Genomic DNA, 24666 nt, shown 5'->3' with positions numbered 1-24666 from the left:
AGAAGTGATCCAAATCGTCGAACCCTAGATCGGGCGTATCTCACAATCCGAAATGAGTTATCGGGCGTAAAATATATGATTTTGGGATAGAACGAGCTATTTTACCCAACCAACCTAGCTATTCTAGGTTGCGCAAGTCGGATTTCCGAAATACCCTCAGATCAACGGTCATTTTTCTATTTTAATTCTGTTTTTACTATAAATAGTAAATTTTAGTATGATTATAACTCTTCATCCGTTGAGCTTTAAGAGTTGTGCCCAACATGAAGAGTGCTTAGAATAATTAGGAGAACATCTTGGTGAAACCAAATAGGACACTTGCTATTTGTGGCCAAAAACCTTGCGCACTAGTAAACATCACGACCGTCTATAAATAGTAAATTTACTATTTATAGTAAGTTGCAAATTCTACGAGTTTTAGTTGTAGTTTTCGTCTGATTTCTCTCCCATTGCTTTGTATCCCTATTTAAAGGGTTGTGAACTCATTTATTTCATTCATTAATCAATTTCGAATTTTATAGAATTTATTTTCTATTTTGTTTGCTTTCTTTCTCGTGGATTCGAGAAGCCTCAGTGAGGAGTCCAGAGAAGTTCGGTGGATTTGGGACAGTTATCCTCTTGAGGAAGACAATGCTCGACCTCATCACGTTCATCCCTGCATCAGGTTTTCTGATAGATTGTTATAGGTTTGAGACTGTTGCTCAATGGTAGATAAGCCTTGTTTCAATACTAATGTATCAGGAAAGAAAAATGTCGATTACTATCGGTCTTTTGTACAAGTGGGTCGCGTGATCCAAAATGTTGTTTTCATTGGCCCCAATTATCATTATGGGATAATCCTAATTAATAAGCCTCATGATGCCTCCATGAAATTCTCATATGGTTTTTCTAATTAGATTTTATCTTGAGAAGAATTTGGCCAATTCTCAACCTAGGATATTCATTTACATCCTAAGATCCTTTGTACAAATGTTGACCATGCTTTGATGATCCAGACCATTGATTTTATTGTCCCATGGCGGATGGATCATGACCCAAAAAATTCCATGATAGAATTAGTCCTAATAATAATTTAATTCGGTGGCCTGCATATGGATGGCTAATAAAAGAAATACAATGATAGTCCACATTGAGCTGGGAAGGGCTGAACATTGAATGGCTGGGATCTTCGCATCCAGGAAACCTTTGGGGCAGGATCTATCCAATATGGGACTGATCAGATCCACTATTAGGGCCCCACTGGTACAAACTGATTATGTGATGTGTTTCAGGAGCTGGTGGAAGAGCTTGGGATTTACCTTCTCTCCTTTGATAGAGCTGGGTATGGAGAGAGCGACCCGAATCCAAAAAGATCGGTGAAGAGCGAAGCTTTCGACATTCAAGATCTTGCCGATCAGTTGGAGATTGGATCGAAGTTCTATGTGATTGGAATCTCCATGGGAGCTTACTCTGCTTGGAGCTGTCTCAAACACATTCCACACAGGCATGGTCATCTAAAGTTATCATTTGTTTGGAACACTCATATTTTTGGCTTGGTTATGACTAAATCTCGTCTAGAAAATGCTGACCTAGCTTACTGTTACACTCCGCTTGGGCGGCTGAATTATGTAAGCCTTGTTTGGCCCAAAGGTTGTGTTTATGTTGGTATAATTCATAGATATCAACCTAGAACTTGGAGTAAGTTAAACTCCTCGTGTGTGCTGACTCGTCATCGATTTTTACCGCATCTTATCAGACCAGGTTAATTCAATTTCAAACCTTGACATTAGGCATTTATTCATTTTGTAATAATATTTGGTAACTCCTGTATCAGATATTTCCTACAAATTAAGCATTGTACTTCTAAGAGTATTTTACCCAACATTTATGTTTAAAATAAAAATAAAAATTGCAAGGCATAAATTGAAACAGGAATTTATATTTTCAAGCTGCCAAAAATGGATAGTTCTACCTGTGCAAGGTAATTTCCTATGGAGGTTTGCTTGAGTACATTTTGTGTCTTCCAATATGATACATCGAGACTTTATCCATTGGGATCGGATTTTCTCCAATGACCCAAATCGTTGAATATTTCCACCCATTGGTTACACAAAGGTTATGGTGACCGTCCATTTTCAAAGCAAAATAGCCAAATTTCAAATGGTTGAAAGAATTCAATTTAAGAGATTTATTTACTGTGTATCGACAACACAATCTGAGACCCATTGCATAAATGGCTTGAAATTGTTTAAAGATAATCCAGATTCGAAAGTTAAACTAGTCTTGACTATAACATTGCAATTTGTTGAGATGTATTTGAGCAAACCTCTTTTCTGTGGTCATATATCACGCAATTCAATGAATTCGAGATCGAATTGTGATGTTCGACAGAATCTAGCTAAATACCAAATTGACCTTGTTTGGAAAATCATGGTTTCACAGTTTTAGTTCTTTCAATGCTGTTGAAGCTTTATTTACCTCTCAAATCATTTCCATACAGGTTGGCAGGTATAGGGCTGATAGTTCCAATGGTTAACTACTGGTGGCCTTCATTTCCTGCCAATCTATCTGGAGATGGCTTCAGGACACTGCCTGAACAAGACCAATGGACGCTTCGGATTGCACATTATGCCCCTTCTCTGCTGCACTGGTGGATGACTCAGAAATGGTTCCCCTCACTAAGCCTCTTAAAAGGCCACCAAGGAAGTTACAGCCATCAAGACAGAGAGATTCTTCAGAATATGTTGGCAGCCAAAACGCATAATAAGGTACTCCCTTCTCTTCCTAGTTCCCGTACTTCATTGCTGCGTTTGGTTGCACTATTGAATCTGATGTAGGACGTGGATCAAGCGTAAAACACATGGATTGGAATAAATCCATTGACAAATCGACAAAATTCAGCATAGTTCCATCAGCTCGACAAATTATGTCAACAGATCGAAATTCTGCCAAAATTTTGAGATTGTTTGCTGGTTGATTTCTATCAGCTTAGATAGGTTGAAATACTGTTCTACAAGTTAAAATATTGTTCGAGAGGTCGAAATACTATTTCAGATTGCTTGCTGGCTGATTTCTGCTAGTTAAGACAGGTCAAAATATCTTGTTGACAGGTCGAAATCCAGTTTGACGGGTTGAAAATCACATAATTTCTTGTTTAAATCTCTGTACACTTTTTGGTTGTTTCGACTTGTCGACTCGATAGGTCGACTGACAGTAGAAATTTACACATTTTTTGAAATTTGTTTGCTTATTTGATTAAAACTCTTTGATTACATTTTAAAGGTTTGTTTAGGGTTATTTAAAGGGTGTTAAATTTATTTTTATTATTCATTCAATAAAGCAATTCCTTAGATTTTTATTTTTTATTTTTCTTTTCTTCTTGTGGATTCAAGAAAACTCTTGTGGATTCAAGAGAGCCCTGTGTGATTCAAGGTGTTTATCGATCGGGGAAGACAGTGGTCAACCTCATCACGTCCTCCCCTGCATCAATAGGTATGAGAGCGAGGCTTTCTCCTCGGATCTATGGGTTCTAACGACAGGTCGGCCAACATTCCCATAGATGGTGCTCCAAAAAGTTTTCCTTTAACGGCAATGGCTTTTGAAGCAGTGCAGCAAGAGAATAAGCAAGTCATGTATGGGCTATAGGCTACCATCGATCGCATGATGGAGGCTCTAGGGTATCTCCGTGTTCGTGATGATGATTTACCCTCGGTAGGTATTAAAAGTCGTAATCGCACTGATCATAGGATGATGTCGATGGTGAATCGTTGAATCACACTCGGAAGGTGGGATCTAGCAACATGATTCCCCAATATCCCAAAAGAAGCATTAATTGGATAAATCAGACGGATCTAGAATTCAAAATGAAAGTCGACCTTCCTAATTTCAACATCCAACTCCACATCGAGGACTTCCTCGATTGGCTACTTGAAGTCAAATGCTTCTTCGACTACATGGATGTCGTTGAAGAGAAGAAGGTTAAGCTTATGGCTTACAAGTTTAAGGGCAGATCATTGGCTTAGTGGAAGTAGCTTTAATTCGAACAAATGAGATGAATGAAGGCAACAATCCACTCGTGGCTGTGGATGAAGCAGTTGTTACGCACACGATTCCTCCCTAGTAGTTATGATAAGGTATTATTCAAACAAAACTAAAATTGTTAGCATGATAGCAGATCAGTGAGGGTTATGTAGAGAAATCCTATTGTTTATGATGTAAAGTGGGTCGCAGAACTTTCATGTCCAAGATGGACCAGAGAAGGCCCGATCGGAAGCAGAAGTCATCAAGACAGTCAGAACTTTAACACAATCATATCTAGGACTAGCTACTTTAGCTAACCAACCCAATTATTTTGGGTTGCCCACGCCAAATTTGTGAGATTCCATCATATCGACGGTCAAATTCCCTATTTATTTTTGTTTTTACTATTTTTAGTGAGTTTTGGTTTGATTGTAACTCTTCATCCGTTGGGCTTTAGGAGTTGTGTCCAACATGAAAAGTGTTGAGAAAAATTAGGAGAATAATGTAGTTAAGCCACATAGGACACTTACTGTAAATAGTAAATTTACTATTTATAGTAACTTACGAAATTTAAAGAGTTTTAGTTATAGTTTAATTTCTAAACTTCTTCCAAGGCTTTGTATCCCTATTTAAAGGGTTGTAGCCTTGTTTATTTCAATCATCAATAAATTTATTTCAAATATTTTAGAATTATTTCTATTTTCTTTTCCTCGTGGATTTAAGGTTTCTCTGTGAGGAGTCTAGAGAAGTTTCGTGGATTCAGAACAATTATCCCCCTAAGGAAGATGGTGCTCGACCTCATCACATTCATCCCTGCGTCAATTGGTAACAGAGCAAGGACTCTCCTTGGGCCAATGGAAAATAACGAAGGTATGAACCAAAATCCTATGGATGGTGATTTAGGGATTCATTATCTTTCAAAAAGAATGAAAGCTTTCCACCGAGAGAGTCAGTTGATCATGCAAAAGCTACAAGCAACCCTCAACCATATTGGGGGTGTGCTAATTTCACCCTAAGCCCAAGGTGATGCTTAACCGACTATAGTTAGTATACGACACAACCTCCATTTCCACAGAGCACCATCAGATGATGGGGAATCATAGGCCATTACTTTGATCATGAGGAAGCTGTTATACATGTAGAAGGTAGAGATAAATTTACAGTGGCACAATATCTTTCGAACGAGGTGCACTATAAACCAAAAATTCTTAATGCGATCATCAACGTCGGGAGCAATAAGAATCTTGTGTCGAAAACATTAGTGGAAAAGCTACAACTGAAAATAGAAAGTCACCCATCTCTGTACCTGATTAGATGGATCAAGGAGGTCAATAAAACGGAGGTAATCGAACGATGTCATATATCAGTTTCCATTCGTAAATATTATAAGGATTAAATAATGTATGAGATAGTCGACATGAAAGCTTGTCACATGTTACTTAATTGACCATGGCAAAAAAATATTGATGTTACGCATAGAGATCGGGATAACATATTTATATTTATTAAAGACGGTAGAAAGATTATCCTCGTCCCTACGAGGACAGAAAACTAACAAAAGACTTCTAAAGTGGTGGGACAATCTCTTATAAGAAAATATGATTTCGTTAAACAATTTGAGGTGACGGGAGATGTAAATGCATTAGATAAAAAAGAAAAATATATGGAGCCTGTGAACATTCCAGAGGATTTGAAACCAGTGTTGTAAGAGTTCGAAGCAATTGTGTTCAATGAACTTCCTAATAAATTACCTCATATACGAGATATATAAAACCGCATTGATCTTGTCTCAGGGGCAAGTCTGCCTAATTGCCCACATTAATAGGAAGAACATGAGATTTTGCAAGCCAAAGTAAATGAACTAATCTATACTAGCGAAGTCGGGGAGAGCATGTGTACATGTATTGTGTCAACTCAAGAGCATAATACCAAGGATAAAAAAATGGTTGGTAAACATCGACAGTAAAAATTATCTGAGAATCATGAGTTAAGTTCCTTGAGTAACTCGAGGATGAGTTTTTTTTTTCAAGTGGAGGAGTCTAATGTAGGACATGGCACGATACATACCTAGCATGGTTGGACCAAAAGAATGTGGATCATAAATTGATTATAACTTTTGATCCAAGTATTGTCAAGCCCTAAACTTGGAAGCCGGTCTCATAAAATTCCAGATCACCGAATCCGGTGCCGACAACCTCCGTAGTATCCCATTCTTGACTCCCAGTGTCCATTTGCCATATTCTGATCCTTAGATGATACGAGGAGGATTTTCAACATCAGTTTGATTCATAATAAGTATAACCAAAGGCATAACCCACAAACTATAACCAAAAACTCCATCACATTTCCACTATGATAAAAAATTTACAAGTACAGTGCACGTAAAGGGAAATACAATGATGATAGACAAAAGCTCCAAAATGATCTGCCATGCACCCTATCCTCAACGCTACTACGATCCAACGTCACCTGCACGCAACGGTCGTGCATAAGGTTATGGAAAGCTTAGAGGGTGGTGAAACTGTGTGCGTAAGGTAGTAATACAATTATGCAGTATCAAAGTAATGCGAAATATGCTGATGAATCCATGAATACTATTAGCCGTACCAAGGCTATGCGATGCAAGGCATGAATGATGTCGGCCATACCAAGGCCATACGATGCGAGATGCAACTCAAGCATACAAATCATCATCTAACTCCATATATCAATATAGTTCAATAATGGAACATAATCGGGGTCTAGTACACTCTAAGCCAGATTGTCGCCCATCGCGTGCAACAAGGTGAGTGGAAGAGACCTCACTATCCGTCTGCCAATATCGGGCTCGACTCGTCGATAGTGGACCCATTCCTCAAGCTGGTCAAACTCAGCCTAGCTTTGCCCCCTACTCTCAAGTGGGTAAGGCCGCACCCCTTCCAACTGACCATGACACAGTGGAAAGCGTGGCCTTCTAGTAATCGACACTCGACGCTAATGCACCCACTCAGTCTAGACGTTGGAGCAACCTCCTGGTACTATAAGGGTTTAGGGACTTTCACCCAGGGATATCTATAGTATCTCATGTAAAATAAGATTTTCAGTGTCCAATCCTTCCAACCACGATGTGCCTGTGGAGGCTATGACCCTGTTGTCGCTAAGGCGTACAGTACACCTGTCACACAATGCAAGATGCATGAATCACATAATCCAGCCATACAACAAACATGCGCGTACCGCGTGCTCATGTGGGCAATTCCGCTTATCAGGGAGCCCATAAACAATCTGTCTGAAGGCATGTGCTATGATCAATTACTCATCTCATCACAAGCATGCAGATGATGCGTATGGACATATATCATGATGTTATGTTGTCATGTACTCATAATCGGAATCAAAAATTGGAATCAATAATTGGAATTAATGATCGGAATCGATTATCGGCCTATAAGCAAGGCGAGGTCCATATATGAACAGCCGATCAAACCATTATATAAAGATCGGCCCTTTGCCGAGGTTATATCAAATCCGATAGCACAAAACCATCCATTTACGGCGAATGGGGCCCACTTATTTGGGTCAACCCATGAAGAGAATGAGCCTAATAAGGCCTAAGGGAAGGTCACAATGAGGACGTCAAACCATCATTGCCCCTCAATGTGAACATCTAACCAACAATGCTCCCAAGGAGTGGCCCACATAAGGGATTTATACGCAACATAGCGGCCACACATACATCACATTGCACCTCATTCATGGGCCTCACATACATCGCATTAGGCTTCATACAAGGGCCTCAAGTGTATCACAATGGGCCATGCCCATGGGCCTTGAATGCATCACAATGGGCCTTGCCCATGGGCCATGAATATCAAGTGGGCCACATTACATGGGCTGCATTATATGGGCCACACTAATGGTCCCAATGCACATCACAAGGGCCGCATGGCATGGGCCTAACCTTCATCAAGGGGGGTCGCACCATCTACACCATTCATCTATTCTTAGGGATCATTTTAAAGTATTAAAAAGAAATATTTAAATCACATAGACTGCACCCCAAATAACAGTGGTGATAATGATTTCCACCATTAGAATTCTCAAGGCCCACCATAACATTTATTTCCCATACAATCTGTTCATAAGGTCACACAGACCTGAAGTAAGATGAAAAACAAATTTTAAATTAATCCAGAACCGTTGTGACCCTAAGAAGGGTTTCAATGGTGGACGTTCACTCAACACTGTTTTCTGCAGTGTGGTCCTCTTGATATTAGATCTGTCTCATTTTGGTCTCAAGCCTTAAACTGAGCTCGTCCTTTGGATGGACAGTTTGGATGTAACACATACATCAAGCATGGCCTACCGTCTAGCCATCTAGACGGTGTGATACAAAGCATACATTACGGTGGGGTCCCAAACCACCTACTGACGTCCTTAGTAGTGGGACCCATAGAAATTGCTGTCGTCAGATGGCAGTGGGTCCCACTATAAAAAACAGATGGACGACATGTGTAAAACACATACATCATGGCTGGGATCCACTGTCCATGGGCTGGACGGTGGATGCAACGCATCATCAAGGTGGTCCCACCGTCAGAATGGATGGACAGCTTGTGTAAAACACATACATCATGTGGGACCAGTAACTTACTGACGTTAAAGAGACTAGCTGCATATATGCAGCACGTGCAACATCGTTGCCCTTTCCTTTCTTATTATTATTATTATTTTTTAAACAAAACATAGGTGGGTCCCATGTAGGGCCCATCACAACAGGTATATATTATATAATATGTATAATGAATACATATATATAATATAATATAACATATATAATGTATATACAATGTCCAGGCCCTAGACGGCTTGAACAGTTGCATACATCATTGCAACCCCACACATGGGGTCTGTCCCACTGTCTAAAGATGGTGGACGGTTTGGATAAACACATACACTATGGTGTGGCCCATCTAAATGGATGGAGGACGTGGATGGGTCCCATGGACCCCACTGTCAACCCGCACTTCACTATTAATACACCCACTACATGCTCACGCATCACCGTTAGCCACCCCACGTCAGTTCACACTTCACTGATAGTCCACGTCTAGCGTCCCTAGACACTGGACAGGGTGGATACAACATAGGAATCATGATGGGTCCCACATGGACGTGGCCCACCTGATTGGATCAATCTAATATTTGTGTTTCCCTTTCATCCGGGCCTGTGTGACCGTTCGGTCATGTAAGCCCCAAACAGGGATCAAGGTGGCCCACTAGTTGGATGGCATGGGTAAAATACACACATCATAGGTGGGCCATGATCATAGAGAGAGAGAGAGAAAGAGAGAAGAGAGAAGAGAGAAGAGAGATCGGAGATAACGGAGGGGCCCCACTACTATGGGCCCCTTTTGGATACAAGCATACATAAAAGTGGGTCCCACCATATGTGGGTCCTTAGATCCCAAAAAGATAATTATAAAAGAATAAAAAAGTGAGTCCAAGATCACCCACAGTCCACTTTTTCTCACTCCCTTGACTTCCTTTTTTCCTTAGCTTCGATCCTAACGGAAGAGATGGAGTTTGGATGGTTGAGATGGGAGATGAGAGGGTAAGAAGTGGGCCACACACAAAGCTCTCATGCAGGTTTGAAAGAGCTTGGATGTGTGATCTTTTTTCTTGCTTGGGAAAGTGAGTTTGAGAAATTAGAGAGAGAGAGAGGGTTGTAGAGAGAGAGAGAGAGAGATGGGTGATGGAGTGATGGATGTGGTAAGTGATGGGTGTGTAAGAACTTTGTTAACTTTAGAGGTAGATGGTGTAAGAAGGGTATGGGGTGTGTAAGAAATTGTTGACTTATGGGGTTGATTGGAAATGGGTGTGAGGTGATGGTGTACTTGACATGTACTTGGCTTTTGATGGAATTGATTAATTGATGGATGTGACACTGGGTAGAGATTTTCCTAGGTTTAGCAACACGAGGCATTTTTTCGAACTGAACATGGGCCCACATCTCTTGGCTTGGGTATCGCCTCAGCACGAGAGATGCGACATCGGAACCTCGGCGACAGCGCGGTCGCCAGGGTATAAGTCTCGGGTTGAGCCGACTTTAGTTTGCAAGACTCGGCTTAGGATCGTGTCTAAATATTGGATATAGGTCGAGAGTTGCCGAAATTCGACAGGGATGATTGGGGGAACCTATGGAGTGGTATGGACTATGATGCGGGTCTTACAGCTCTCCCCACCTAATAGAAATTTTATCCTCGAAATTTACACAATTATCGTAACTAGACATAACTCATGAGAAATAAGAAATATAACATCATCATATAAAATCAGAGACAGCATACAAAATACAACACATAATCAATCATAAAAAAGTTGGGGATAGCGATCTCAAACATCAGCCTCACTCTCCCAAGAAGCCTCCTCAACGGAATGGTGACCCTACTGAACCTTCACCAATGGAATGACCTTGGTCCCGAGGACCTGCTCCTTCTAATCAAGGATGCAAACCGGCTGATTAATATATGAAGCGTCATCACGAACCTCTAATGGCTGACAATCAATAATAGGAATGATGTCTGACCCACACTTCCTCAACATAGAGACATAAAAAATGTTGTGGACGCCAGATAACTAAGATGGTAAGGCAAGACAATATGCCATGGCGCCAACACTCCCAATGATCTCAAAAGGTCCTATGAACCTCAGGGCAAGCTTGCCCTTCGCTTCAAATCGAACTATGCCCTTCATGGGCGAGACCTTGAGATACACATGGTTCCCTACAATAAACTCCAAGGGATGACACTAGCGATCACCAAAACTCTTCTGCCGGCTCTGAGCTGTGCGCATCATCTGTCTGATGATATCGATAGCCTCTGATGTCTACTACACAAGCTTGGGACCTAGGAGACGACACTCTCTAACTTCGGTCTAACAACTCAGTGATCTACATGATCTATCATATAGTGCCTCAAAAGGAGCCTTGCCAATGGTCACCTGATAGCTGTTTTTATACATAAACTCATCCAATCACATATGCTCATCCTAACTATCTCTGAAATCAATCGCGAAGGCCTGAAGCATATCCTCAAGGATCTGGTTGACCCTCTCGGTCTGGCCATCGGTCTGCCGATAATATGTGGTGCTGAGCTGCATATCAGTCCTCATCGCTCTCTGAAAGCTCTCTCAAAACTGAGACGTGAACCTCGGGTCTTGGTCAGGAACGATCGAGACTGAAATGTCATGCAGTCTCACAATCTCCTTGAAAAATAACCTCGCAAGCCGATTCATAGACCAAATCGCACGCATCGCAAGGAAATGTGCCGACTTCATCAAACGATCCATAATAACCCAGATGACATCATGATCGCGTTGAGTACTCGGCAAACCCATAATAAAATCTGCCGATACGTGCTCCCACTTCTACATTAGGACACTTAACGGATGCAACAGACCAGGGGGTCTCTGATGATCAGCTTTGACATGCTGGCACGTGTCACACTTGGCTACAAAACTGGTTATCTGGCACTTCATCCCCGCTTAAAAATACTGTCGCCTCATGTCACGGTACATCTTCGTTGAGCCAGGGTGGATAGAAAACCGCGATCGATATACCTCGGTCATAAGATCTCTACGTAACTCAAATATATCCGGGACACATAATCAGCCTCTGAAGCGAAGTCCACCATCCGAACCAATCTGCCAACTTGTCTGACTCTCAGATGCCGCCTCAACCATATAACTCTGCAATGACTCATCAGCCTATTGAGCCTCGATCACCCTTGCGATAAGAGAGGGTTGAATCGACAGGCTCGATAACTGCATGATAGAAGACTGCAAACCAAACTCAAAATCATACTTTACTATATCCTTGAGCATCATCCACCCCTAGATCATCATATGCACCACCAGGCCATATGGCTGACGGCGAGGGCATCTACCACCACGTTCGCCTTGCCCGGGTGGTACTGAAGATCGAAGTCATAATCCTTTGGGAGCTCCATCCAGCCCCTCTGCCTCATGTTCAGCTCGGGCTGAAAGAACATGTGCTTCAAGCACTTGTGGTTAGAGAAGAGCTCGAACTTAACCCCATAGAGATAGTGCCTCCACACCTTCAGTGCGAAGACAACTGCAGCCAGCTCTAAATCATGTATGGGATAGTTCAGCTCACGGACCTTGAGCTGACGAGACACGAAGGCCACTGGTCTCCTGTGCTGCATCAGGACATCACCCAAACCAATATGTGAGGCATCGGTAAATATAATAAATTCATCACTCCCAGAGGGAAGAGTGAGGACAGGAGTGGACGTGAGGCGGTCCTTCAACTCCATAAATGATTTCTTGCAAGCATCGCTCCAAATAAACTCTATTCCCTTCCGAGTCAACCTAGTCAGCAGGGTTGCAATACAAGAGAAGCCCTCAATGAAATGCCGGTAGTAGCCTGCCAAACCAAGGAAACTGCGGATCTCGGATGTGTTCATGGGTTGGCCCCACTGACGCACTGCATCAACATTCGAGGGGTTCACCACGACACCCTCCCTCGTCACCACGTGACCGAGGAAGTTCACCTCCTCCTGTCAAAACTCGTACTTCTCCAGCTTCACATACAGTTGGTGTGTACGGAGGGTGTGCAAGGCAATCTCCAAGTGCTGCTCGTGCTCCTCACGGGTCCTCAAATATATCAGAATATTGTCAATGAATACTACAACAAACTAATCGAGATATGGGCGGAAGACCTCGTTCATCAACTGCATGAATACCGTGGGCGCATTGGTTAGTCCGAAGGACATGACCTGAAACTCAAAATGACCATAACGCGTTATGAAAGCTGTCTTCCAAATGTCTTCCTCTCGGACCCAAATTTGATGATAACCAGAATACAAGTCAATCTTCGAAAAGAACTGTTCACCCTGCAGCTAATCAAATAAATCATCAATTCTCAGGAGTGGGTACTTGTTCTTGATCATAACTTTGTTGAGCTCGCGATAATCCATATAGAGCCTCAACAAGCCATCCTTCTTCTTCACGAAGAGTACTGGTGCTCTCCATGGTGAACTGCTCGGACAGATAAAGCCTAACTCGCATAACTCGTCCAACTACTTCTATAGTTCCCGTAACTCTAATAGTGCCTTTAAAATAAGCGTGGTACCAGGCATGAGATCAATCTAAAAATCGGTGTGTCGGTGAGGTGTTAATCCCGGAATCTCCTGGAATACATCAGGAAAATCGCAAACCATAGATAACTAGTCGATGCTCACCACTATGGGCTCCTCTATGGCACACAACATCATACAAGACAACAGCTCTCCTCTAGGCTCAAAAATGAACTGGAACTGTGGCAAGCCGGGTAAACGAAGCGTGACTGTCCTCGCGGAGCAGTCTAATATGGCATAGTACTCAGCAAGCCAATCCATACCCAGGATGATATCAAACTCGAACATCAGCAATGCAAACAAATCGACAGGCAAAAAGGTATCCCCAACTAGAACGGGGCAAGACCAGCAAAATTGGCCCAACACTGCAGTCTTCCCCAAGGGAGTCGATACTGATAAGCCCTCACGAGCATACTTCAATGGCAAACCAATCGATCGGTAGAAACTCTCAGCCACAAAGGAATGTGATGCACCAGAATCAAACAACACACATGCAATACATGCAAAGACTAAAAGTATACCCTTGACGACCCCTCTAGATGACGACGGATCCTGTTGAGCCGCGTAGAACCTAGCCTGAGCTGGCTAGGGAGGTGCCTGTCCCCTCTGAGCGTGATGCTGTTGCTATCGCTGAGGTGGTCGAAACTGATACTTCTACTACTGCGGCCTCGGAGACTGGTGCTGATGCTACTGCTGAGGTGGCTTCGGTGGTGGGGGCTGTTATTGCTACTGCTGTGGGGGTCTCTGCTGCTACTATGGTGGAGGTTGCTGTGGACCTCTCGGTTGCTGCTGTTGGGGGCGGGGACACTCCCATATACGGTGCCCCGTCGCATCGCACAGAAAACAGTTACCGGTGAACTGCCTCGGAGGTGGTGTTGGAGGTGCTATTGGCGCTCGGAAGGCTGGGCGACCTGTGCGCCTCTGCTATGGTCGACGCTGCTGGGAGTCTCCAGAAGGAGCCTACCTCTTCCAATCTCTCCTCTGACCACGATCAGATTGAGAACCAGGCCACTCAGCCTAAAAAATCTGGGCCTTCCGTACCACCCACTCAAAAGTTAGGAGCTCATGCCCAATAACACGACCTCGAAGACCGTAACGCAAGCCGTTCTCGAAGCGGCGGGCTCTCTGCTCCTCATCATCTACTAGATATGGCCCAAATATGGACAGCGCTAGAAAACGAGCTGCATACTGAGCCACTGTCATATCACCCTGCACTAGGGCCTCGAACTCCAACACTCGCTATTATCGGATGTGATTAGGAAAATACTGTCGGTCAAACTGATCCACAAAATCCTCCTAGGTTCATAGAAAATTGACGCTTGCTGTTCAGGAGATTGATGTCCACCAGTGCTTAGCCTCACCATGGAGAAGAAATACTGCTAATCGGACTCGCCGCTGATCATACATCCCATCGTATCAAATATCTTCTCCACATTGGAGTGCCATCTCTCAGCTACTGTCGGGTTTGGCTCGCCCTGGAAACGCGTGGGATTGAGCCGTCGAAACTTTCAAAGAAGGGCGCTCGTGCGCTCCTGCTCTACCTGGGCTGGTGAAACAATGGGATACCTGCCCTGCCCCTAAAGGGCGACCGTCACAGCCTGCAACATTTACTGTAACTAAGAAGCACTCACAGGTGCAGTTGAATCTGCACCGGTCTCTGGTAGAGGAACGACATCCTCAGGCTGGGGAGTCGGAATATCTGGTGGTGGATTGAGGATCGTAGGTGGTAGGGCAGGAGTCACAGGTGGTGGAGCGGGAGGCTCATGTGATGGAGCGGGAGTTGATCAAGTCACTCTCCTGGGCGGCATGTCCTATAGAAAAGAGCGAAGGCGCCTATCAACTTCAAAAACTCTCGAAGGCACGCTCGTTAAGGGTCTGTAAACTATCCAAACTTAGGACTTAATCATTCATAGCAGACATGTAATGTTGTTCTTAGTTATTCCTAAGTTATGCTCTGAAACAAACTTCTGTCATGCCCCAAAATTGGAAGCCGGGCTCAGAAAATTCTCGATCGCTAAATCCGACACTGACAGCCTCTTTAGTACCCCATTCTTGGATCTCAGTGCCCATTTGCCAGGTTCCGATCCTAGGATGCTACGAGGAGGATTTTCAACATTAGTTTGATTCATAATAAGCATAACCAAAGGCATAACCTGTAAATAACAACCAAAAACTCCATCATATTTCCACTATAATAAAAAATCTATAAGTACAGTGCACGATAAGGAAAATACAATGATGATAGACAAAAGCTCCAAAATGATTTGCCATGCGCTCTAGCCTCAGCACTGTTGCGATCCAATGTCACCTGCACGCAACGGTCGTGCATATGCTTATGAAAAGTTTAGAGGGTGGTGAAAGTTAGTTCGGGAGGTAGTAATACAACTATGCAGTATCAGAGTAATGCGGAATATGCTGATGAATCCATGAATACTATTAGCCGTACCAAAGCTATGCGATGCAAGACATGAATGATGTTGGCCATACCAAGGCCATGTTATACAAGATGCAACTTAAGCATATAAATCCTCAACTAAGTCCATATATTACTACAGTTCAACGCTGGAATATAACCAGGGTCTAGTACACTCCAAGCCAGATTGCAACCTCATCATGCGTAACAAGGTGAGTGGAAGAGACCTCACTATTCGTCTACCAATATCGGGCCCGACTGTCGATAGCGGACCCATTCCTCAAGCTAGTCAAACTGAGCCTAGCTTTGCCTCCTCTCTCGGGTGGGTAAGGCCGCTCCTCCTTCCAACCGACCATGACATAGTGGAAAGCTCAGCCTTCTGCTAATCGGCACTCGGCGCTCATGCACCCACTCGGTCTAGACGTTAGAGCAATCTCATGGTACCATTATGGTTTAGGGACTTTCACCCAAGGATATCTATAACACCCCATGTAGAACAAGATTTTTGGTGTCCAATCCTGCCAACCATGAAGTGCCTGTGGAGGCTATGGCCCTGTTGTCGCTAGGGCGTACAGTACACCTGTCACACAATGCAAGAAGCATGAATCACGTAATCTAGTTATACAATAAACATGCACGTACCACGTGGTCATGTGGGCAATTCCGCCTATCAGGGAGCCCATAAACAATCTGCCCGAAGGCATGTGCTATGATCAATCACTCATCTCATTACAAGCATGCGGATGATGCGTATGGACATGTATCATGATGCTATGTTATCATATAATCATAATCGGAATCGATTATCGGCCTATAAGTAAGGCAGGGTCCATATATGAACAACCAATCAAACCATAATATAAAGATTAGCCCTTGGCCGAGGTTATATCAAATCCGATAGCATGAAACCATCCATCTATGGTAAATGAGGCCCACTTATTTGGGTTACCCCATGAAGAGAATCGGTCTAACAAGGCCTAAGGGAAGGTCATAATGAGGACGTCTAACCATCATTGCCCCTCAATGTGGACATCTAACCAACATTGCTCCCAAGGAGTGGCCCACATAAGGGATTTAAACGCAATGTAACGGCCACACAAACATCACATTAGGCCTCCTTCATGGGCCTCACATACATCACATTGGGCTTCATATAAGGGCCTCAAGTGTATCACAATGGGCCACGCCCATGGGCCTTGAATACATCACAATGGGCCTCGTCCCTGGGCCTTGAATATCAAGTGGGCCGCATTGTATGGGCTGCACTAATAAGCCCAATACACATTACAAGGGCCACATGGCATGGGCCTAACCTTCATCAAAGGGGGGTTTCTACACCATTCATCTATTCATAGGAATCATTTTAGAGTATTAAAAGGAAATATTTAAATCACATGGACTGCACTCCAAATAACAGTGGTGATAATGATTCCCACCATTAGAATTCTCAAGGCCCACCATAACATTTATTTCCCATACAATCTATTCATAAGGTCACACAGACCTGAATTAAGATGAAAAACAAATTTCAAATTGATCCAAAACCGCTGTGACCCCAAGAAGTGTTTCAATGGTGAACGTTCACTCAACACTGTTTTCTGCAATGTGGTCCTCTTGATATTAGATCTGTCTCATTTTGGTCTTAAGCCTTAAACTGAGCTCACCCTTTGGATGGACAGTTTTGATGTATCACATACATCAAGCATGGTCCACCGTCCAGCCATCTGGACGATGTGATACAAAGCATACATTACTGTGGAGTCCCAAACCACCTGCTGACGTCCTTAATAGTGGGACCCACAGAACTTGCTGTCATCAGATGGCAGTGGGTCCCACCATAAAAAACAGATGGATGGCATGTGTAAAACACATACATCATGGCTGGAATCCACCGTCCATGGGCTAGACGGTGGATGCAGTGCATCATCAAGGTGGTCCCACCGTCAGGATGGATGGACGGCTTGTGTAAAACACATACATCATGTGGGACCAACAACTTGCTGACGTTAAAGAGAGTAGCTGCATAGACGCAGCACGTGCAGGGTTACTGCCCCTTTCCTTTCTTATTATTATTATTATTATTTTTAAAACAAAACAAAGGTGGGTCCCACGTAGGGCCCACCACAATAGGTATATATTATATAATATAATATACAATATATATAATGAATATATATATATATATATATAATATAATATAATATAATATAATATATATAATGTATATACAACGTCCAGGCCCTAGACGTCCTGGATAGTCGCATACATCATTGCAGCCCCACAAGTGGGGTGGGCCCCACTGTTCAAAGATGGTGGGCGGTTTGGATAAACACATACACTATGGCGTGGTCCATCAGAATGGATGGAGGATGTGGATGGGTCCCATGGACTCCACTGTCAACCCACACTTCACTGTCAGTACACCCACTACACGCTCACACATCACCGTTAACCACCCCACGTCAGTTCACACTTCATTGATAGTCCACATCTAGTGTCCCTAGACGCTCGACAGTGTGGATACAACACAGGCATCATGGTGGGTCCCACATGGATGTGGCCCACCTGATTGGATCAATCTAATATTTGTGTTTCCCTTTCATCCGGGCCTGTGTTACCGTCCGGTCATGCAAGCCCCAAATAGGGATCAAGGTGGCCCACTAGTTGGATGACATGGGTAAAATACACACATCATAGGTGGGCCATGATCATAGAAAGAGAGTGAGAGAGAGAGAGAGAGAGAGAGATTGAAGATAACGGAGGGGCCCCGCCACTATGGGCCCCTCTTGGATATAAGCATACATCAAAGTGGGTCCCACCATATGTGGGCCCTTAGATCTCAAAAAGACAATTACAAAAGAATAAAAATGTCGGTCCAAGATCACCCACCATCCACTTCTTCTTGCTCCCTTAGCTTCCTTTTCTCCTTAGCTTCGATCGTAATGGAAGAGATGGAGTTTGGGTGGTTGAGATGGGAGATGAGAGGGTAGAAAGTAGGCCACACACAAGCTCTCTTAGAGGTTTAAAAGAGTTTAGACTTGTGATCTTTTTTCTTGCTTGGGAAAGTGAGTTTGAGAAATGAGAGAGAGAGGGTTGTAAAGAGAGAGAGAGAGGGAGAGAGAGAGAGAGAGATGGGTGATGGAGTGATGGATGTGGTGAGTGGTGGGTGTGTGAGAACTTTGTTGACTTTAGGGGTAGATGGTGTAAGAAGGGTATGGGGTGTGTAAGAAATTGTTGACTTATGGGGTTGCTTGGGGATGGGTGTGAGGTGATGGTGTACTTGACATGTACTTGGCTTTTGATGGGATTAATTGATTGATGGATGTGACATTGAGTAGAGATTCTCTTGGGTTTAGCAACGCGCGACATTTTCTCAAACTGAACGCGGGCCCACATCTCCTAGCTTGGGTATCGCCTCAGTGAAAGAGACGAGGCGACGGCGCGGTCACCAGGGTATAAGTCTTCGGTTAAGCCGACTTTAGTTTACAGGACTCAGCTTAGGATCGCACGCAAATGTTGGATACAGGTCAAGGGTTGCCGAAATTTGACAAGGAGGATTGGGGGAACCTACGGAATGGTATGGACTATGATGCAGGTCTTATAGGTATTATTACGAGGCACACCTGACTGAGTACCATGAACCGAAGCAGGATGAAAACTCGAGGAGGAGTTCTTTTGAAGTGAAAGGGACTGATGTAGGGTAGGTCGCGAACACTTTCATGTCCAACATGGACTAGAGAAGGCCCGAACGAAGGCAGAAGTCATCAAGACCATCAAAACCTTAAATAAGCATATCTCACAAACTATAATGAGTTACTTGATGTACCAAATATGATTTTAGGGTATGATGAGCTACTTTAGCCAACCAACCTGGCTATTCTGAGTTACTCATGCCGAATATGTGAGATTCCATCATATCGATGGTCAAATTCCCTATTTATTTCTATTTTTACTATTTTTAGTAAGTTTTATTTTGATTGTAATTCTTCATCTGTTGGGCTTTAGGAGTTGTGTCCAACATGAAAAGTGTTTAGGAAAATTAGGATGATAACATGGTTAAGCCACATAGGACACTTACTGAAAAGGTGAGCTTAAGAAGTCCTAGAGGGGTGGTTAATAGGACTATGCCAAATAAAAATTAAAGTGCTAAAATAATAAATAAATCAGAAAACTCAATCGCACTAGTATTGAAAATTGATTTAAACTAGTTCGTAGGACAACCTACACCCAAAATAAAGTTTAAGTAGGACAACCTTATTTCACGAACGATTATAAGAATCGAGATCTCAAACCATGTAAGATAAAAGAAAGCTATCTATTACAAACAGTCACCACTTTTGCATAAATAAAATTACAACCATTCTCCATAAATGCAAAAAGTAAACATTCACCACAACACTAAGAGTTATAGTGGTTGGTGTGTACAGCAACTGTTCTCAAACAGCCACACCTACTCCAGTCCCAATAATCACTATCCACGTGATATTGGCTTTTACTATTTTCATAGGGTCACCTTAAAACCTGATACAGTAATGATTTTAAATATGTCATGCCCTAAACTAGGAAAACGGGCTCACAAGTTCCCGATCGCCAAATCTAGTGTCGACAGCCTCTGTAGTACCCCATTTTTAGCTTCCATCACCCATACGCCAGATTCTGATCCTAGGATCCTATAAGGAGGATTTTTAACATGAATTTCTTAGTAGACAAGCATAACCACAAGTTTAACCAAATCATAAAGGCAACATCATCATCACATATCCACTAAAATCAAAAACTTAAGTACAATACATAAAGGGGAAATATAAGGTAAATGCCAAAAGCTCCAAAAGCTCTGCCGCACACTCCTGCCTCAGCTCGACTGCATCCTGTTGTCACTTGGATGCATCTATGTGCATAAGCTTATAGAAAGCTCAGATGGTGGTGTACATGTATGTGCAAGATAAGTGCCAAGCACACAAATATCAATGTAAGCGAAATACTGGCGAGGCTACAACACATTCAATATCAGAGTATACAATATAGATCGGTTATGAAATGCGGAGTCATAATGAGCCAAATATCAAATACCGAGGATGCAATACAATATGCAATTCTGAATAGCTACGAGTACCATCAGCTCATCTAGGCCATATAAATGCAGAAATATAGCAACCCAAATGCCATATGCCACGGATGTAATGCAATATGCAGATCCTGATGAGTCCATAATACCATTAACCTCATTCAGGCTATGCAATACAGAAGCATAGTAAACCAAATGCTATGTGCTGAGGATGCAATGTAATATGTAATGCGAAAGAAATAACCCAACTAGAGTGTGAAGTCAGGATGATAGTACGTAGTATCATAAGCTGTGGGGTCTATTACAAGAGACTTCTATCTAAACCAGTCTCATACCTAAATTTGGATAGCTAGATTCAATGTGGTAAACTCCTGATCTCAGGTTGGTCGCACACTCCAACTGAAATCCTAGTATTGTAAAGGTACACATGACAAATTAGTTGCGCACCACCGGCCCGAGTGGATAGTGAATGAATGAATGAATGAGTAAAATATTGAGTATGCAACTCCTGCTCAATAAGTTCACATATCAGTACCGTACATTTCTAGGATCTTCACCGGGGTCTAGTACACTCTACGCCAGCTTGCCGCCCCATCAAGCACACAATACAACTGGGTAAGTAGAAGAAACCTCACTATCCGCCTACTAATATCTGCTCGGCTCATCGATAGCGGACCCATTTATGAGCTAGTCAAACTTAGCCTAACATTATCTACTCCCTCAAGTGGATAAGGCTACACCCCCTCCCAACTGACCATGACACAGTGGGATACGTGGCCTACTGGTATACGCCCTTATGCACTCATATATATCCACTTGGTCTAGACGTTGGGGCATCCCCTGGCCTCAAGAGTTTTGAGATTTTCACCCAGGGACATTTATCGCACCCGTATGCTAGAATCAAACATTTTTAGTGTCTCATCTAGCCATCCACGACATGCTTGTGGAGGCCACAACCCTGATGTCGCTAGGGCGTACGGTAGTCATATTACAAAATGCGAGATGCATAAGTCATACCATCCAGTCATGCATCAAACCTGTGCGTACCGCAAGCTCATGTGGGGTAACTCCATCTCTCAGAGAGCCTCATAAACTATCAGCCCAATGACACATGTTATGCCCAATCACTCCTCATAACAAGCATGAGGATGATGCGTATAAGCATGTATCATGAAGTATAACAAGCATGATTATAATAACATACATCATAGTGGGCCGGTATAAGATGGATCATGGCCTGTATAGGAAAATGGATGGTGTGCAATAATCACCTAGACATGGTGGATCTCACACATACAATTGGCCTCACGCATATAATGGTCCTCACACATATGAGGGCCTCTTTCATCGCAATTGAGCCTCATACAATTATAACGGGCCTCGTACTATCACAATGGATCTCATACAATCATAATGAATCTTATACAATCATAATGGGCCTCATACGATCACAACAGGCCTCGTACCATCATAATAGATCTCATATCATCATAATGAGTTTCATACAATCACAATGGCCTCATATAATCACAATGGGCCTCATACAATCACAACGGGCCTCACATGGTCATAATGGGCCTCATATAGCAATTAACTTTGCAATGACCTTATACAATCATAATGCTATACTAACACATACTCAGTGTATATACTAACATAGTCGTAATCAATAATCGGCCTATATATGGCGGGGTCCATAGAAGGACAACAGATTTAATGCATAACATGAGGATCAGTCCTCAATAGCAGATACACCAAATCTAATATCACAGATTCTTCTTCCTACGGCCAAAGGTGATGATGCATCCTCCTCGTAACAAGGATGAGTCTAGATGGCCTACTCATGGGCCTAAGAGTAGGCTTCCAGGTTTGGGTACTTCAACTAGCATCAATGGGGACCCAAAGGATTGGGATAGCCCAATAAGGTGAGATGGATCATACTAATAATAATAGGGGCCCATCAATTTGGGTTAGCCTACTAAGGGGAAATGGGAATGAGCCTAATACAATCACAATGGACCTCATACCATCTCAATGGTTTGTATCATGATGTTATACTAGCACGCACTCATAGTCGGCATCGATAACCGCCTATACACATGGCGGGGTCCATAGATGGACAACAAACCCATAACATGAAGTTCGGTCCTCAATTGTGGGTATAACAAATTTGATACCATGGATCCCTCCGTCTACAGCGATGATGAACTCTCCTCACATCAAGGTTGGGGCCTAGGTGGCCTACCTAAATTCCTAAGGATCCGGAAAGGGTTCTTTCTCCAGACTATCATATAGCCTGCTAGATGCCCTAGGGGGCCCAAATAAGTCTTAGATGGACTCCAAGATAAAAAAATAAAAAATAAAAAATCATACTAACAACCATTGGGAGCCTAATGATTTTGGAGAAGCCCACTAAGGGAGGATGAGTATCACTAGTACCAATTGTCACGCATCGAAATCTGGTACCCGGGTATATCCGATCCCAATTCTGTATCCGAAGGCATGACTTATATTTTGTATAGTTACATTTCATAATCCACACATATATTGACAAAATGATTTTCATTTATAAAATATAACAATCCAACAATTAAATAATTAAACATTTATTTAAAGAAGAAGAAAATGTCCATGTTCCGACCATTCAAGATTATCATCAAACACATGTCATCGTCATGCTATCATACTATACTTAATGTTCATTACACTTATTTAGAAAATGGTAAAGAAACAAAAATAAATAAAAGAAAATCTCTTTAAGCTCCTCCATGAGATCCCGATCCTAAAATTTTAAAATCCCAACAGGGTAAGCTGCGAAGCCTAGTGAGTAACCTCAACACAGGTTTCAAAATAACCTCATATAATATGAATAAAAATGTATTAAAAGATACAATATCTATTTAGGTGAAACAAAAATTGAGGAGGTTTAATAAACAAGATATTTCAATGTAAATTCAAAGAAAAATGAATGAATGAAATTAACATATGTTATACTCTATAATAACATGTACGGTTTATTCTTTTTAAGACCATGACCAGTTTACATCGGTTGGCCAACATCTGCACCAATACAACACCTAGCCTAGCAATGGGAACCTCTCGCATGACATGCTCACCCATCCAAATGGCACTTGGAGAGGGACCCATTTATACGTTAGCTAGTCAGACTACTACCCTACCGAACCTGACAGTGAGAACATTTTGCAATCCTGACATGCTTACTCATTCAAAGGTTATGATAGAGGTTCCAAAAGGTACCAATTGGGTTTCTAGGACTTTCAACCCAAGGGTCTTGATCGTCCCACATATTTACGCTTTAGGTATTTTCAACCCAGAGGACTTGATCGCCCCACCTATTTTCTGGTGTTTCAAAATCTATTCTGGTCATGTATGATTTAAATATTACATGAAACAAATGTTTCTAAAAATATATAAGGATTGCTATTCTTCGGTTGAATCTATGATATATGTTGTAAATAATTTATCAAACTTAAAACAAAGTTTCCGGTAAATGCAAATTGTCCTTACATGATTAAATTTCTACAAAAAAATAAAAATGAATAAACATGCAACGTAATCAATTATATCTTAGAATATGTAAAAATTATATATAAACTCAAGATTCCTTCAAATATAAATTTTTTTAAAAATTTAAATAAATAAAAATGAATTTTCAAGGTATGATTAACAATAAGGCGATATAAAAGCCGAATTGAGGCATATTAAAATAAGGACAACTGAAGTAAAATTAAAAATAAAATATAAAATTTTAAAAACATTTTAGGAAGCATACTAAACAATTACATCAAATTAAAAGACCATTTAAGATGGCAACAAAAATAATTAATTATAAGTGCAAATGAATAAACAAATAAATAAATAAATAACATTTTTATAATATCAATTGAGAGAAACTCACATTTCTTAAAAAAGTATTTTCTTTTCTTTTCTTTTTCTTTTCTTTTCTTCCTATCTCTTCTTTTTTCTCTCTTCTTTCTCTCCCTCTTTCCAACGTAAATAACCAGCAACTCTTCTTTTTTTTTCTTTTCTCT

At 42.0% G+C, this 24666-nt stretch overlaps 1 protein-coding gene across 1 annotated transcript in view; it reads left to right on the top strand.

Annotated features, from left to right (window-relative positions):
• The window catches only part of LOC131238838 (uncharacterized), a 99398-nt gene that overhangs the window by 5836 nt on the left and 68896 nt on the right, over positions 1–24666 (top strand). The window contains exons 2-4 of the mRNA XM_058236435.1: positions 1272–1483; positions 2480–2722; positions 12085–12100. Of these exons, the coding sequence (XP_058092418.1) occupies positions 1272–1483; positions 2480–2722; positions 12085–12100 (471 nt within the window). The remainder of the gene's footprint in view (positions 1–1271; positions 1484–2479; positions 2723–12084; positions 12101–24666) is intronic.

This window comes from Magnolia sinica, chromosome 3 (genome assembly GCF_029962835.1).
Source record: "Magnolia sinica isolate HGM2019 chromosome 3, MsV1, whole genome shotgun sequence".
NCBI classification, from domain to species: domain Eukaryota; kingdom Viridiplantae; phylum Streptophyta; class Magnoliopsida; order Magnoliales; family Magnoliaceae; genus Magnolia; species Magnolia sinica.
This window is presented reverse-complemented; position numbering and strand designations above follow the sequence as displayed.